General features: G+C 43.4%; 1 protein-coding gene and 2 long non-coding RNA genes across 9 annotated transcripts in view; 1 reads left to right on the forward strand and 2 right to left on the reverse strand.

Moving 5' to 3' along the window:
* Window positions 1-16,208, reverse strand: part of LOC127053377 (uncharacterized) — a 155,866-nt gene that overhangs the window by 29,013 nt on the left and 110,645 nt on the right. The gene's annotated exons all lie outside the window — the stretch shown is intronic.
* ACAD9 (acyl-CoA dehydrogenase family member 9) overlaps window positions 1-16,208 on the forward strand; it is a 60,985-nt gene that overhangs the window by 25,049 nt on the left and 19,728 nt on the right. For all 7 annotated transcript variants that reach the window (XM_050957809.1, XM_050957813.1, XM_050957814.1 and 4 more), the window contains one exon: window positions 14,457-14,532. In XM_050957809.1, the coding sequence (XP_050813766.1) occupies window positions 14,457-14,532 (76 nt within the window). The remainder of the gene's footprint in view (window positions 1-14,456; window positions 14,533-16,208) is intronic.
* On the reverse strand, window positions 2,059-9,486 carry LOC127053371 (uncharacterized). Its single transcript, XR_007775013.1, has 3 exons — window positions 6,977-9,486; window positions 3,452-3,576; window positions 2,059-2,811 (listed from the first exon to the last, which is right to left on the reverse strand). It is a non-coding gene; the product is annotated as an uncharacterized LOC127053371 (long non-coding RNA).

The raw sequence follows: 16,208 nt of genomic DNA on the forward strand, positions 1-16,208 counted from the left end.
TATATGAAGTAGCCTATACCCAAGGGCTGCACTTCATAACAACCAGCCAAAAATATGTCAAGAGTCTGTAAATCATGTGGATTAACAAAGTGCGAAGAGTGAAAAAGGTTAAATGAAGCCAAGCAGGGAGTAATTTCAGGTACAAGAGAACAGCAAAGACTGAAAATGAAGTTGTTTTGAAGGAATGGGGTGGAAAGCACAAGGACAGGTAGAGAATGAGAAGATTGTAAAAGAGATTAAAGTAAGTCAGACATTTAAGTACATAAGGAGCACAAAACCAATAAAGGAGACAGGAGGGATTCTGAAGAGATCGTAAGGGTAATTTATTTAGAGAAGAGGACAGATACCACCAAAGTAATGGAATTCTTGTACTTAGTTTATAAAGGAGTTAAGAGTTCAGATGCCAGAAAGTGAGACAGTTTAAGGGGAACAGAAGAAATGCTGAAGGAAATTGATTGTGCTGGAACAGGTGATCAAGAAATTAGAACTTTTGAGGGACTGAAAAACAAACGTCAACCTCATAATAAAATTGTTTGTTTTTAAATTACACTTGAAATGAAGGTTGAATATGAGATTGATATCCTGAACAAAGGCTAACAGTCATCTATATTTAAAAAGATATTTAGGAATGTCTGATAAAGTACAAACCTTAGTTTCATTTCAGTGGGGAAAGTACTGTAAACGTTGATCACAAACTGAACAGACAGGTGAAAAATAATGGATTGTCTGCATAATTTGCATGGACTACCATGGAAATATTAAATAAAGCCTGATGTAAGTAAATGCATTGCTTACCTGCCTTGTTAAATATATGTCTAGGGCAGTGAATTTGTCACAGAAAACTTTCAAGCATTGCCGATGAGTTTTGGTAAACCTTATTTAAAGTTTTGTAACTTATCCTGAACTTCTTTAGCAAAATATTCCTTCCTCTTGTGTTTATGAAGCAGAAAGTCATGACATTCTCAAACTGTCCTTTTTGTCAAGTAACATCAACTTGTCAGATTTCTGAACTGAATGTAATTGTCACATAAAACAATATTTAGCCTACATTTAAGTATTAACTATAAAAACAAATGATGTTCTTTGAATGCTTGCACATGTCCATTTCACTGTAGGTGTATACACACCTAATGCACAGTTATCAGAACTTTATCCCTCAGCAGTACTCATCCTGGCAGCTCGAGCACTCTGTCTCCACATGCCACTGTGTGCTGGTGTAAGAGGGTGGAACCACTCCGACCTTGCTCAGTTTTAAGTCCTGCCGCATGTGCGTTTAACCTATGCTGGTTAGTGACCCACACCCGGCCTGCCTGAAGTGTTTGGGGGAATCCCACATCAGTGACAGGTGTCACATTTTGTCAGATTTAAGTCCTGATCAAAAAAAAATAGAGCAATGAGGCTCAGATGTTTGCTCATGGAGGCAGCACTTCCCTCCCTTCTCCATCATCCACACAGTTTGCACCACAAGTATGTCAGCCTTGGCACAGAGTGTGCCAGTGATGTCTGCAGCTCCTCAGTCCCATTTACTGGTACTGAAGAAAAGACTTAAACCCTCCTCAAGCTCAGTATCTAGCTTGAGGTTGTTGGTGCCAGAGCCTAGTAGAGGCAGACACTCTTTGGAGCACCCTTCAGCACAGAAGGAATTGTTTCCTCTGGAGCCTGTGCTAGGTCCATTAAGGGTGTCTCCTGAAAGGCCTCTGTGGCAGAGCCATCAGTCATTGCTGCCCCCAGCCATCCTGGAGGCCTATGCAGCTGAAAGGGACCTGCTTAACCTCTTAGTATGGTATCCCCGTTGGTACAAGAAGGTTTACAGTCTGTAGTCGTGCCAGTGGTGCCTATCTCTGTGTCAGGAACTCACGGTACCATTACCTCCCAGGCAGCCACAACGGCTGGTACAGTTGAAGGGCAAGCCTCCAACGATATCCCTAGTACCACCATCCCTTCGCTTGGGGTATCTTTCTCCGATGCCAACTGGTTCTGCCTCCCTCTCCCCTTCTCTCCTCCTACACTCCCCCCCCCAATTTTGGATGTTTCGCATTCTTCCCCTTCAGACTCAGAGGCGCATCCCTCTGTCATCCAAAACAGAGAACATACGCTCCATCAGAGACTTGAGGACCATGGGTCATGCAACAGTCACAGCACTGGCCTTTTCCTCCTCCAAAGGTGTAATGGCCCCATCAAAGTTGGGTCCCAGGCCCATGTTAGCGGCTGACCATGAGGCATCCCTCCTCCTGCTAGGACCTTCCTGCAACGTCTCATTTTTCGTCATTGAAACGGCTTGGGTGGCATCAGCATCAGACATCATTTTCTGGGCACTGTACCAAGAACAGTGCCAGCCAGCCAGAAGTCACTCAGGCGGCTTCCCCACCATAAGTATTGGAGCAACCTCTACCTCAGAATCCTGTGGTGTCCTCTTTCTCATTGCCAGATGAGGCTGTTGAGGCAGCAAGCGATTCACCACCTCCAGAGAACCATGGGGCTTATCAAAATCTGTTGGGAAGGGTGGCCTCTGTTCCTGACATTCAGGCAGAGGGGGTGAAAGCTCCCACAAGTTGGTGGACATTCTGGTATTGCCAGCCCTGACAGCTTGCCTTTGCCAGTTTAATGAAGCCATGATGGAGCAAATCAAGGTGCTCTGGCAGTTACCATCCTCATTAGCTCCCACAGCAAAGTGAGCTGAAAGGAGGTACTTTGTCCCCAGTAAGGGATATGAAATTTGTACTCGCCTTCTTCCAGATTCCTTGGTGATGGTGGCTGCTAATGTTGTTCAGTGTATCTGCTGTCCTGTCTGCATTCAATGCACAGGGGCGCCTAGATAATCAAGAGAAATCAATTCTAACACCAGTACAGAGAAGAGAGTTTGTTGGAGCAGCCTTAGACTCCAAAATCCAGGTTCAAAGCACTGCAGGGCCTGGTGGTGTGACTGAAAGCCTATGCTCTCATCACAACCCACCGCTGCCTCAGCCTGCTGGGTCACATGGAAGCGTGTGCCCATGTGATTCAACACACCAGACTGCATCTCAGAAAGCTGCTGGCATCAAAGTATGCCCCAAGTTGTTGTCATTTGAACAAGGTGGTTCGAGTGTCAGTTTTATTTTTGGACCCTCTGAAAGTCTTTGGGGAAGGAGGTCCCCTTATCTCTCTGCTACCAACCCTCACTTTAATCAGCCCCCGGCTTTGGGGGCTCATATTGGGTCCCTGCGGACTTAGGGTCTCTGGTTGCCTCAGGGTCTAATGGCTCATATAAACATTAGGGAGTTAAGAGCTACGCAACTAGCCTGTTCATCTTTCCACCTGCATGTAGTAGGAAATAACTTCATAATTCGAACAGGTAACTTGATGACTGTTTTGCATAAGACAGGGAGGAGTGCAGTCAGCCCAGTTGTGCCAGGAGGCAATTCACTTTTGGGACTTTCGCATAACCAGTTCAGTTAATCTCAGGGCTGCTTACCTTTCTAGGAAGCAGGACACATTTGTGGATTGTCTGAGCAGGATCTTCTCCAATACCACAAGTGATCTTTACTCCTAGACATCTCCTGCTCCATCTTTTAGTTCTGGAGGACTCCTCAAGTGGACCTGTTTGCAACAAAGTGCAACAGAAAATGCCACTAATTTTGTTCTTGAGGAGGTCTCAACCGAGGCTCATTGACGGATGCTTTTCTGCTACCTTGGAATGATCCCCTCCTGTATGCCTTCCCTCCAGTTCCCTTGCTGCCCAGAGTCTTGTTTAAAGTCAAGCAAGACCATGCTTGTCTCATCCTCATAGCACCAGCTTGGCCTCCAACAGCACTGGCACTTGACCCTACTGAGTTTCTCCTGCTGGATCCAGGTGTGATTTCTCAGGACCATAGCTACCTGCTCCATCCAAACCTATGAGACCACCACCTGACAGTCCTGTTCTAGGGATGTCCAGGAAGTGTTTCAGAATAGTAGTAACCCTAAACTACAGGCACTTACCTGATTAAATGGAAGTGCTTCTCCATTTAGTCCCAGCAGAAAGAGATCCCAAAAACATGCACCCCTGGACCTCATACTAGACTGCCTTCTATACCTAAAACATCAGTTTTTGTTGACTAGCTCTGTATCTCAGTCTTCCATACCTTGATGGATAGTAGATCCCTTTTCTCCAACGCCATCATTACCGATTCCTAAAGGCTTGATCACATTGTAACCACATGTGCAAGATCCTATCCCTCCTTGGGGTCTGAACTTTGTCCTAGCAAAGTTAATGGGACTGCCATTTGAAGCTCTTGCAGCTTGCTCTCCGCTCCACCGATCTATGAAAGTAGAATTTGTAGTTGCCACTATCTCAACCAGAAGGGTGGGCAAATTGAGAGCACTAATGTTAGAGCATCCCTATATGGTTTTCTATAAAATTCATCTCCCTCTCAACCAAAATTTATCATTAAGGTAGTGTCTGATTTTCATGCTGCTGATATTCCTGAAACCCTCTGCACATAGAGAAGAGGAGAACCTTCACTCATTGGCTATGAGAAGGGGTTTAGCTTTCTGCTTGGAGTATACTAAGTCATTTAGATCCTCCACACAGTTACTGTGGTTGTAGACAAGACTAAGGACCAACCAATTTCCACTCAGAGTCTCATCCTGGATCTCTCTCTGCATTCATTTATCACTTGTCTAATATAGCTCTGCCAGCTAGAGTTTTGGCTCCTGGTGCCAGTGCCTATTAGAGATTTGTAAAGCAGTGACTTGGTCATCAGTTAACCCTTTTGCTTCTCATTATACTATTTGCCAGTTTGGGGCAGGTTGTCCTTCAGTCACTGTTCAGGTAGTCTCTAAGCCCACCACCATATTTGTCTGCTTGTGAGTCCCCTACAATGGAATGGATATGTGCCAGCACCCGAAGCATAAATGGTTGCCTATCTTTCTGTAACTGTTCTCCAATGTGTTGCACATATCCATTCCATAACCCACCCTTTCCATCTGATGGAGTCTATCTATTACGAAGGAACCATGCTCTCTCGATGACCTAATTAAACCACCTCCAATGAACTGAAGTAGCTATGTCAGTGGAAGAGTGTCTCTAACTGAAATAGCGCTATCCACACTGGCATGTCTGTCCATGTCATTTATGTCACTCAGGTTTTTTCACACCCCTGAGCAACATCAGTTATACTGACAAAAGTGCTAGTCTAGACAGGCCGTCAGTCCACGGCAGGCTAGTGTAGGGTAGATTCACACCCCAACTTGCTGCAAACTTAATGTTTGAATGTAGAAGTCCAAAGAAATACATTAAAGCATTTTCTGAGGGACTTTTCTGCAAAACTGCAGGATTATCATCCCTGTAGGCTAAATGTTTCAATTTTAGTGCAATAATGAAATCTGGAGAAATGGAAACATGAAGTTAAAATCCAGACCACCTTATTCCTGGATATATTTAGTGTAGCCTTCAGAATCCTGAAATTGTAATGGTTTCAGCTTGATGAGATGTGACCTTTACTTACTTTGTTTGCCAAGCACAAATGTTCTTCTTCGAGAGGTGTCCCTGTGGATGCTCCACTGTAGGTGTCAGTGCGCCCCTGCGCCGTTCAGAGATTTTTACAACAGTACCCGTATCAGCTGCGCATGCACAGAGCCTGCCTCACATACCAGTCTTGGTTAATAGTGCGCATGCATGGCCGAGCTCCTCAGTTCTTTCTCTACCATCCCTGGCTGGAGTCAGACCTACAGCAGACTCATTAAAACTTTTTCTCTTACCCATTCTACATCCTTTTTTCCCTTAGTTTAGCACTCTAGTTACTAGATAAGTTCATCCCTTTAAAAATAAATAAATAAACTAAAAACATTCATTCCAGCTTTTTCCTCTCAGCCTCCAGCTGATGCTAATAGGCCGGGCTCCCCAGGATTTAAGCCGTGTGCTACCTGCAGGGACGCCATCCCTATCTTGGTGGGTCACTTCGAGAGTATAAGATGCTTAGGGGAGTCCCACATTCCTCAAAACTGTGCCTATTGTTCCAAATTAAAATCCAGGGTACGTAAAGACAGAGAACTCTGACTGAAAATTATTCTTATGCAGAAGTCTCTTGGACCTGCTTCTGACCTAGGTATGGGCTTCTCAGTGAACTGCAGCCCTCCCACCTCCAAAAAGGACAAGACCTCCCCCCCCCCCCAAAAAGCAAACCTGCCTCCCTCACCCAGAAGGGAAACATTGCAAGCAAAAAGGTTGCTGGATAGGTCTATTTCTTCTGTGCAGACCTTCCTCTCTTCTCCCAACTCCCCAAGCTCAGCACCTTTGATAGGCCTGTTCCCCTAGCATCACACTAATCCTGCCTGTGGCTGCGGCAACCGTGCAAACTCTCGGTGCCAGCTTCAGGCTTCCAGTTGCCTGCCTCTGTCATGGCAGTGTCCGGTACTGCAATGGACTTTGTGCCAGCAAAGATGACCTTGCCAGAACAGACGCAGGCTACACTTACCTCCCCGGCACCTCCGACTTCAGCGCATGCATTGAGCGCTATGGTGCAGAGCACATCGGTGCCAAACGACCATCCAGCACCCTAGGTCTTCGTTCATCAAAACCCTCCCTCCCTGGTATACAAACCCATGGATGGCACCACCTATGCCTTCCCCGGTCAGTGGCAATAATGGGGTCCATGGACGCCTGACCAGCACAGAGGAAAAGGGTTCTACTCCTATTACTTTTTAACACAAAAGAAACTGCGGGATTGAGACCCATTCTCAACTTCAAGTGCCTCAATAAAAAAATACAAAATGGTGACTCTTGCAACCATATTTCTAGCAGTGGAGCAGGGAGACTGGGTTTTCAGCCCTCGACTTGCAGGATGCTTATGTTTCTATGACCATACATCCTGCCCACAGACATTTTTATTTGGTTTGTTCTGGGCTCACAACACTAGCAATACAGGGTCCTACCTTTTGGCCTCTCGTGTCTTTTTCCAAAATCCTCACGGTCATAACAGCTCATCTCAGAGGGCAGGGAATCGTAATTTTTACTTACCTCGACAATTGCCTTTTCAAAGCCAGGACCCTTCAGGAAGCCATTCACTCCACACAACAGAGTGTCCAATGTTTCCATGCTCTTGGCCTGTAAATGAGCAAAGAATATCTTCACTCACTCCAACAGCTGGAGTTCATAGGAGCACATTTCAATGCACACAAAAGAATAGCACCTCTCCTACTCCACCTTTTTAACACCATCAACCTTTTCGTTCCCAAGCTGTGCAACAGTCCACAAGTGGCTGCATGAGCTTTCCTAAACTCTGAGGCCACATAGCCTGTCAAGGTTCCTTCCCCACTCTGAACTTTAGGGTACAAATGTGGGGACCTGCATGGACACGTCTAAGCTTAATTACTAGCTTAGATCTGGTACACTGCCACCATCCAGAAGTCAGTGTCTGGAGCACTTCCTGTCCCCCCAAAACTCTCCTCTCCCTGGGTGGCCTTGAGGGACTTCACCAGTTCCCTGGTGAACACAGGTCCAAACCCCTTGGATCTTAAAACAAGGAAAAATCAATCAGGCTCTTAAAAAGAGAGCTTTTAATTAAAGAAGAAAGGTAAAAATCATCTCTGTAAAATCAGGATGGAAAATACTTTACAGGGTAATCAAATTCGTATAGCCCCAGAGGAACCCCCTTTAGGTTCAAAGTTACAGCAAACAGGTAAAATCCTCTCAGCAAAAAAAGGACATTTACAAGTTGAGAAAACAAAAATAAAACTAATCCGGCTTCCCTGGCTGTTACTTACAATTTTGAAACATGAGAGACTGGGTTAGAAAGATTTGGAGAGCCTGGATTGACGTCTGGTCCCTCTTAGTCCTAAGAGCGAACAACATCCAAAACAAAAAGCACAAACAAAAACTTCCCTCCACCAAGATTTGAAAGTATCTTGTCCCTCTGTTGGTCCTCTGGTCAGGTGTCAGCCAGGTTTACTGAGCTTCTTAACCCTTTACAGGTAAAAGAGACATTAACCCTTAACTATCTGTTGATGACATGGCCTCTTGCGCTTTTGTAGTCAGGAATTCTCGCCTCTTCATGAGGTGTTTCCAAAGCTGGATTCCATTGTCTACAGACAGAATATCCATGGTCTGAACAAACTTTTATACATATCTCCCAGAGTCAGAGACTCCCTCCAGTGGTGAACATTGCCTCACAACCTTTCCTCAGGGGTCCCCTTTCTACAGGATGTCCTGTTGGTTGTCATAACTACAGATGCATCCCTTACGGGAGAGGGAGTACACATGCCCCAACACATTAACCAGGGGCTTTCGTCTCTGGCCGAGATGTCCCTTCACATCAACATCTAGAACTCTGAGCCATAGATAATGCCTGCCTTCAATTTCTCCCCTTCATACAAAACCAACATGTCAGGCTAATGACCGATAACGTTACCTGCATGTTCTATGTAACCAGGCAAAGGGGGGGAAGGGTTGTGATCCTACTCTTTGTACAGAAACGATGGAACTGGTGTCTCAGACACAATGTCTGAATATCAGCTGCATACTCACCTGACTCTCTCAATACCACTGTGACGACTTCAGCAGAAGATTTCCCATAGACCACAAATGGAAACTAAATGAGGATCTAGTACTGGACATATTCCACACACTGGGGATACTCAACCACCGACCTTTTTGCAACTGCAGCAAACAAGAAATTCCCAAGATTTTGTTCTAGAGCAGGACTAGGCAAACACTCCCCAGGGGATGCATTCACGTTCCCATGGAACACTGACCTAATGTATGCATTTCTCTGATACCACTCTACACAAATTATTGATTAAAAAAATATGAACAAACCAAGCCAGAGTCGTGATAGCCCCACATGGCCCAGAAAGGCACGGTTCCCTTTCCTTACCAAGATGTCGCTTTCCGCACCCATCCCACTACCCTCCACCTGAATCTCTTGTCCCAACAACATGGCCTATTACTCCACCCCAATTTAACCATGGAGCAGGTTTGAAATGTACTCCTTCATAGTACAACAAATTCTACATGCACCACTTGCCTTCATAACTGACATGATTTACACACTGGTGGGCTGTCACAAAAACCACTCCTTTTTTCCACGCCTCTCCCACTAATCCTCGACTATCCAGAGAGTTTAATCTCTAACAGACTCTCCCTGAGTTCCATCAAAGTCCACTTGGCCACAATTACCATATTCCATGATGCCATCGACGATAGGACTATCTTTGCTCACCCCATTACTAAGCGATTCCTTAAGGGACTCCAAACTCTATACTCAGACATCAAACCACCTAATCCATCTTGAGACCGTTTCTTAGTCTTAACATGCCTAACTCAAAAACCATTTGAACCATTAGCCACGTGTTCCCTCCTACATTTGTCTATGAACACTGCATTTCTGGTAGCAATTGCCTCTGCAAGATGCGCAGGAGAAACTGCAGCACACATGGCAGATCCACTATACACCATATTTTTTAAGTACAGAGTCATCCTATACTTGCTCCTAGAAATTCTACCGAAGGTGCCCTCATCCTTCCACATCAATGAACCTATCCATCGCCCTGCCTTTTCCAAAACCACATGTAAATTTCCTTTGAATCTATGATGCACATTTTGGACGTGCACAAAGCTTTGTCCTTCTACTATCACAGGACTAAAACCTTTAGGCATTCCGACAAGCTACACGTCCCCACTGAAGAACATTCTAGAGGCTCATTTATCTCTAACCACAGACTTTCCAACTGGATCTCGAGTTGCATTTGTCTTTTATCAATTACGGAATGTGACGACTCCTCCTACTTTTATCAGGACTCACTCCACCAGATCCATGGCAGCCTCGGTGGCCTTTCTTCATAACGTCCCCCTTAAGGACATTTCCAGAGCTGCCATTTGGGCTTTTGAAAATACGTTTGCAAAACATAATGTTCTTACACAGGGACCCATCACCAATAAGTGTGTGGGCAGAGCTGTTCTATCTGCTGCATTTCTTCCAGATCTGAAGTCTCTACCTCCTTGAGGTACACTGCTTTTCAGTCACCTGGAGTGGAACACCCACAGGCACCTCTCTCTCTCTCTCTCTCTCTCTCAAGAAGAAGCAGCGGTTACTCACCTGTGCAGTAACTGACTTTCTTTGAGATGAGTGTCCCTGTGAGTGCTCCACTCCTCACCGTCCTTCCCTCTACTTTGGAGCTGGGGCGGCCTCCATTGTAGAGAAGTAACTGAGGAGCTCGGCCATGCATGCGCACTATTAAGACAAGACTGGTATGTGAGGCAGGTTCTGCACAAGCGCAGCCAATACGGGTACTGCTGTAAAAATCTCCAAACAACGGCACAGGGGTGCGCCGACACCTACAGTGAAGCACCCACAGGGACACCTCTCGAACGTCAGTTATTGTACAGGTGAGTAACCTCCTCCTCTTTTTCTTTGTCATCTGAAACATTTTAACAAAATGTATGCATTAATTTTCAACATAGTTTTCCAAGTTGCATTTCCCTCCCCTTTAATAACATTTAGGTTCTGATGTCCATGTATCAATATTCTGTATATGTTACTGGCTTGCTTTTTTATTTTTTTTTAATGAGTCTTTTAATCTGCAGCATGGGTGCTGGCCGTTTGAGGGTATTAAAGCTGTGCCTGGTTTCCATGTTACTTTAATCTTTCCTCAGTAATGTCTGACCTTTTTTGGCAGTAGTTATGGTCAGTATCATAGACGTTTTTTTTCTTTATTTTGGAATTGGAATGCCCTTCACCTGGCTGTTCTTTGGGAGGGAAGGATCATCATCTACACAAGCTTGCTCTAGCAGTTTAGAGACCACAAGCGCTAGCTGAATGGAGTGCATTTTTGGGTGCTTCTGTCATAAACAGATAGCTAAGGGTTAATGTCTCTTACACCTGGAAAGAGGTAACCTGAAGCACCTGACCAGAGGACCAATCAGGAAACCAGACTTTTTCAAATCTAGGTGGAGGGAAGTTTGTGTGTGAGTCCTTTTGTTCTTGGTCTTCTGCCTGTCTCTCTCTCGGCTATGGGAGGATTTCTGTTTCCTGCTTTCTAATCTTCTGTTTCCAAGTTGTGAGTACAGAGATCATAATAGAATAGGGGTTATTGTTTTTTTCTTTTGTATTTACATGGTATAGTTGCTGGAATGTGTTAAATTGTATTCTTTTGAATAAGGCTGTTTATTCATATTTCTTTTAAGCAATTGACCCTGTATTTGTCACCTTAATACAGAGAGACCATTTTTATATATTTTTTCTTTCTTTTTATATAAAGCTTTCTTTTTAAGACCTGTTAGAGTTTTTCTTTAGTGGGGAACACCAGGGAATTGAGTCTGTGCTCACCAGGGAATTGGTGGGAGGAAGAAGTCAGGGGGAAATCTCTGTGTGTTAGATTTACTAGCCTGACTTTGCATACCCTCTGGGTGAAGAGGGAAGTGCTTGTGTTTTCCAGGACTGGAAATAGAGAGGGTGGAATCCCTCTGTTTAGATTCACGGAGTTTGCTTCTATGTATCTCTCCAGGAACCCAGGGAGGGAATACATGGAAGGGAGAAGGGAAGGGAAATGGTTTATTCCCCTTTGTTGTGAGACTCAAGGAATTTGGGTCTTGGGGTCCCCAGGGAAGGTTTTTGGGGGGGACCAGAGTGCCCCAAAACACTCTAATTTTTTTGGGTGGTGGCAGCTTTACCAGGTCCAAGCTGGTAACTAAGCTTGGAGGTTTTCATGCTAACCCCCATATTTTGGACGCTAAGGTCCAAATCTGGGACTAGGTTATGATAGCTTCCTAGTAAAAATCTGTGATAGTGAGACTACTTTAGCTTTCGTGGATAATTCTTTGACTGATGTCACATGATTATTGCTTAAATAATGAAAGCCTACAGAGAAACAAGACTTTGAGCTTTCAGGAAACTTCTGCAGATGCTTCTCTAGCCCAGGTTTCTTAATATAGTCCATGAATTTGGAGGAAGAATGAGATTATGCAAGAAAAGGTTCTGTTCTCCACTTTGTGCTCCCTTTCTTTTTAACAAGCAGCTATGAGCAGTGTATAGATATCATTCCAACAACTCAAGCATTGCCTTAGTACCCTGAATTTTTTTGTCATGCACTTAGTAATGCACTAAGTTATGGGTATTTTACATCACCAGTTAAGAGATGCACTCCTGTGTTCATCCACAACCTTGTATTATATAATTATTCATTCCTATTCTCTGTTATTGGTCATGACTCTAAGCACCTTTGCTGGATGCACAATGAAATTCCTAAGGACTGAAAAAATCATGCTTCTGATTATAACTAGGTTTCCTGTTTTTTTTATGCTGTCATGGTTACCTGTAGATTCCTAACAAAAGGAATTATGCACATACTAATTTCTTCTGTAAGGTATGCATCTAATGGGTATGTTTTCCATCCTAGTCAGCTTCATGGATTTTTTTTTTTTCCTTTCCTTCCCCAACATTCAGGATTTTTCTTCTTCATTATGTATCTTAGCTCTGGCAACACAGGATAGTATTTTATTAACTTATTCTGTTCTTGTTTCTAATTAAATGTCCTGAACTGAATAATTGCATATAATGTAGTTTTGAAGAGGAAGTTAATCTATTTTAAATAGTCTTAATGCTGAAATGGTCCAGACAAACTTCATTTTGCCAAAAAATGATTAACCACCACTACATATATATAGTCTGTTCTAACCCTTAACGTATTCTCTGTAGTTTGTGACTCTTGACCTTTGCTGAAAGTAAGCACCTTCCTTTCCATGAAAACCTATTCTACCTCCTCCTGAGCAGCAGCTACTACATAGAGTAGCTGCCTCTACCTCCTTCAAGAGTAGCTGTCTCTCTTAATGTATGCCAGCCAGAGAGACCAAGGAAGTGTAGGGGGAGGTAGAAGTGAAATTAATCCAGTGTGACTTGAAGAGTTCTCCCACCTCTATTCATCTGCTGTATAGAGTAGTGAGAGATGAGACAAGCAGGCTTACTACCCCAAATTTTCTAGGTAGTTGGCTGGCCTTGAGCTGAGCGAAGAAGGTCTGGCCCTGCATAGCAAGATTTTCTAGCCATGTGAACTGAATACAGGCACAGGGTGAAAAGTGCGGTCTGCACAGTCATACATGGATCTTTTAAGCCCTGAGGGTTGTACTGGTCTAAAATGAGACATCTCTAGAGACAATAAGCCAGCCTGATATTTAGGGCCCTACCAAATTCATGGCCATGAAAAACACATGACGGACCATGAAATCTGGTCTTTTGTGCGCTTTTACCCCATACTATACAGATTTTACAGAGGAGGCCAGCATTTCTCAAATTGGGGGTCCTAATCCAAAAAGGAGTTGTAGGGGGATCGCAAAGTTATTTTAAGGAGACTGCGGTATTCAGAGTTGGGCGGCCAGAGAGCAGCAGCTGTTGGCTGGGCACCTGGCTCTGAAAGAAACACCTTGCCAGCAGCAATGCAGAAATAAGGGTGGCAATACTAAGCCATCCTTACTTGTGCAGTGCTGCTGGCAGTGGCACTGCCTTCAGAGCTGGGATCCTGGCCAGCAGTCGTTGCTCTCCAGCCACCCAGCTCTGAAGGCAGTGCCACCAGCAGCAGCAGCGCAGAAGTAAGGGTAGCAGTACTGCACACATCCCCTACATTACAATAACCTTGCGACCCTCCTCCCCTTCCCCCAGGGCATGCATGCGTGCAAACCACCCCCCCAATACACACACACCTCCTTTTTGTGTCAGGACCCCTACAATTACAACACCATGAAATTTCAGATTTAAGTAGCTGAAATCATGAAATTTATTTTAAAAAAATCGCATGACTGTGAAATTGACCAAAATGGACCCTCAATTTGGTAGGGTCCTACTGATGATATTCAGTCGTTAACACTTATAACTACTGTGCTCCATTGGTGAAACAGTATTAAAAATCTGTCTGGGCCACCAATTGGTATTTTCTGCTACTAATTGCTAATGCAAAATGCTTGTCACTTGCTGAGCCACCAGGTTTTCTTGTGTTTGGGGTCTTCCATGCATTAATTTGAAGTGAATAATGCATAGTGCACCTCTACCCTGATATAACGTAACCCGATATAACACAAATTCGGATATAACGTGGTAAAGCAGCGCTCCGGGGGCGCTGCACGCTCTGGCGGATCAAAGCAAGTTCAATATAATGCAGTTTCACCTATAACGCAGTAAGATTTTTTTTTTTTACTCCCGAGGACAGCGTTATATCAGAGTAGAGGTGTCATATTTTAATTGTATTAACCTTATAATCCAGTCTGAGCTCACCTTTCATTGGTGAAAATTCAAAGGAACAAGTTCTATAATAGCTGCTCTAAAAGTGTTCTGTTTTGAGGGTAGCTGTAGCTAACTTCACCCTTGTTCATTTTTGGTTTCTGTAGAGAAACATAATGAATTTTGGAGGTGCACTGGTATCTACCAACGTAAAGCTATGGCATTTTACAAAATGGAGTGCATTTTACTGAAAGTATAACTTATTGAATAAAGCCCTGTATTTCTTCTTTGTAGGTGGCTATGAATATCCTAAACAGTGGAAGATTTAGCATGGGTAGTGCATCTGCAGGAATAATTAAGAAACTTATAGGTAGGTAAAATGAAACTTACTGAATTTCTGGGAGGAATGAAATCATTAGTCCTTGCATTACAAAAGAAAACTTAATATCCTGTGAAAAGACAAATGTCATGTCTTTCAACGACACTGTAATAACAGCACTCATTTCAGATATGGACTCTAGAACTGAAAATTTAGACTCTGGCTAACATTAAAGGTTACTTGTCCATAAAATGCTAATAGTGTTTTCAGTTATGTATAAACCTGTTACCTTTTTTGCATTGGAATGAATTATTTACAAATATAGCATCTTTTGAAAGCTATATTTAGTTCCTTTTAAAAGCAACCAGATATATGGGAGGTGGGGGGTGTATAGCTATATAGCGATGTTTATATCTATCAGCTGCCTGAACATTGTGAATTAATTCAGGCTTCAAACTTTACATACAACGGCAGCTATTAAAATCAGCTTCTGTCAACAGTTACCACTCACTGGTTTCTGTAAGATCTCAAAATTTTTCTATGCTCTGGATAGGAGGTAATCATGGTCTTTGTTGATAAATGTGCTTCCTGTGCTGGGGGACGGGGTAAAGTTCCTCCATCTTCTCTTGCCTGAAAGTCCTTTAACAGTTTCCCAAATGTCACCTTCAATACAATCATTTCAAACTACTGTTTCAAAAACACAGTTACTGCTTCATAGGAAAGTACCAACAAAGTCTCTTCTGGATTACAATGCTATCTGAGGGGAGATTTTGGTGGCTCCAGCCCTGCTGGGGTATAATGTAGATAATCTTTGAGTGACCCGTTCTATTAGCTTAGAGTGATATTTGCTTGAGGATCATTACTCAAGACATGGTTAGAGCTGGCTGGGAATTGGAATTTGTTCCACAAACAAAATGAGTTTTCTTCCCAAATTTTGATGAAAAGCCAAAAAACTTGAATTTTTTCATAACTGAAATTCTGCAAAATTTTGTTTGGGGAAACGATCAGATGTTCCCACTGCAAGAACCTTTTGGCATTTTCTAAACAAAATATAGTCCCTGGGATATCTGCTTCTACGCAATCCCAGCTGGTGGTGGGCTGCATGGGAGCCAGGCAGGCAGGAAACCAGGTAGGCAAGCTGGCCTGCCTGCCTCGTTTCCATGGAAAGCTTTGATAGAATCCAACATTGCTATTCTGTCAAATCAGCATATTCTGACAGAAAGCTGTTTCCTTTTAAGGATTTTTGACCGGCTCTAGTCATAGTAATCTAGTGAACTGATGTTAGTCATGTTGCTTAATGAGCTACTGGAAGGTGATCAGATATTGCATGGCATAAGAACCTACATACTAGTTAGATAGAAACTTAAGCTTTATCATACAGAAGTCTAAGCACAGTCTCGGAGATCTGATGGCTTGCATTTGTAGGAATCTGGGTAAAGGTGTTCGTTATATACTTACATGACAAATCTTTTGACAAGTCTCTTTAAATTCAAAAAACTATCATTCAACTAGTAAATTCAAGTAAGAAGAGTAACATTTAACTAACATCGCTACTTGCTCAGAAGCTATTTCATAAACAGTAAATGATTCCAGAATAGCAAAAATAACACAAAGCGGTTGTTTGGTGTGACACCTTGTATGTAAAAGGGTCATCTTGATGTAATCCCCAAATAGGAGTGATAGGATTTCTCTCCTGTAATAAGGCTTTTTTTCTGTATCACAAGGAG

The sequence above is a fragment of the Gopherus flavomarginatus genome, chromosome 6 (assembly GCF_025201925.1).
Source record: "Gopherus flavomarginatus isolate rGopFla2 chromosome 6, rGopFla2.mat.asm, whole genome shotgun sequence".
In the NCBI taxonomy this organism is placed as follows: domain Eukaryota; kingdom Metazoa; phylum Chordata; order Testudines; family Testudinidae; genus Gopherus; species Gopherus flavomarginatus.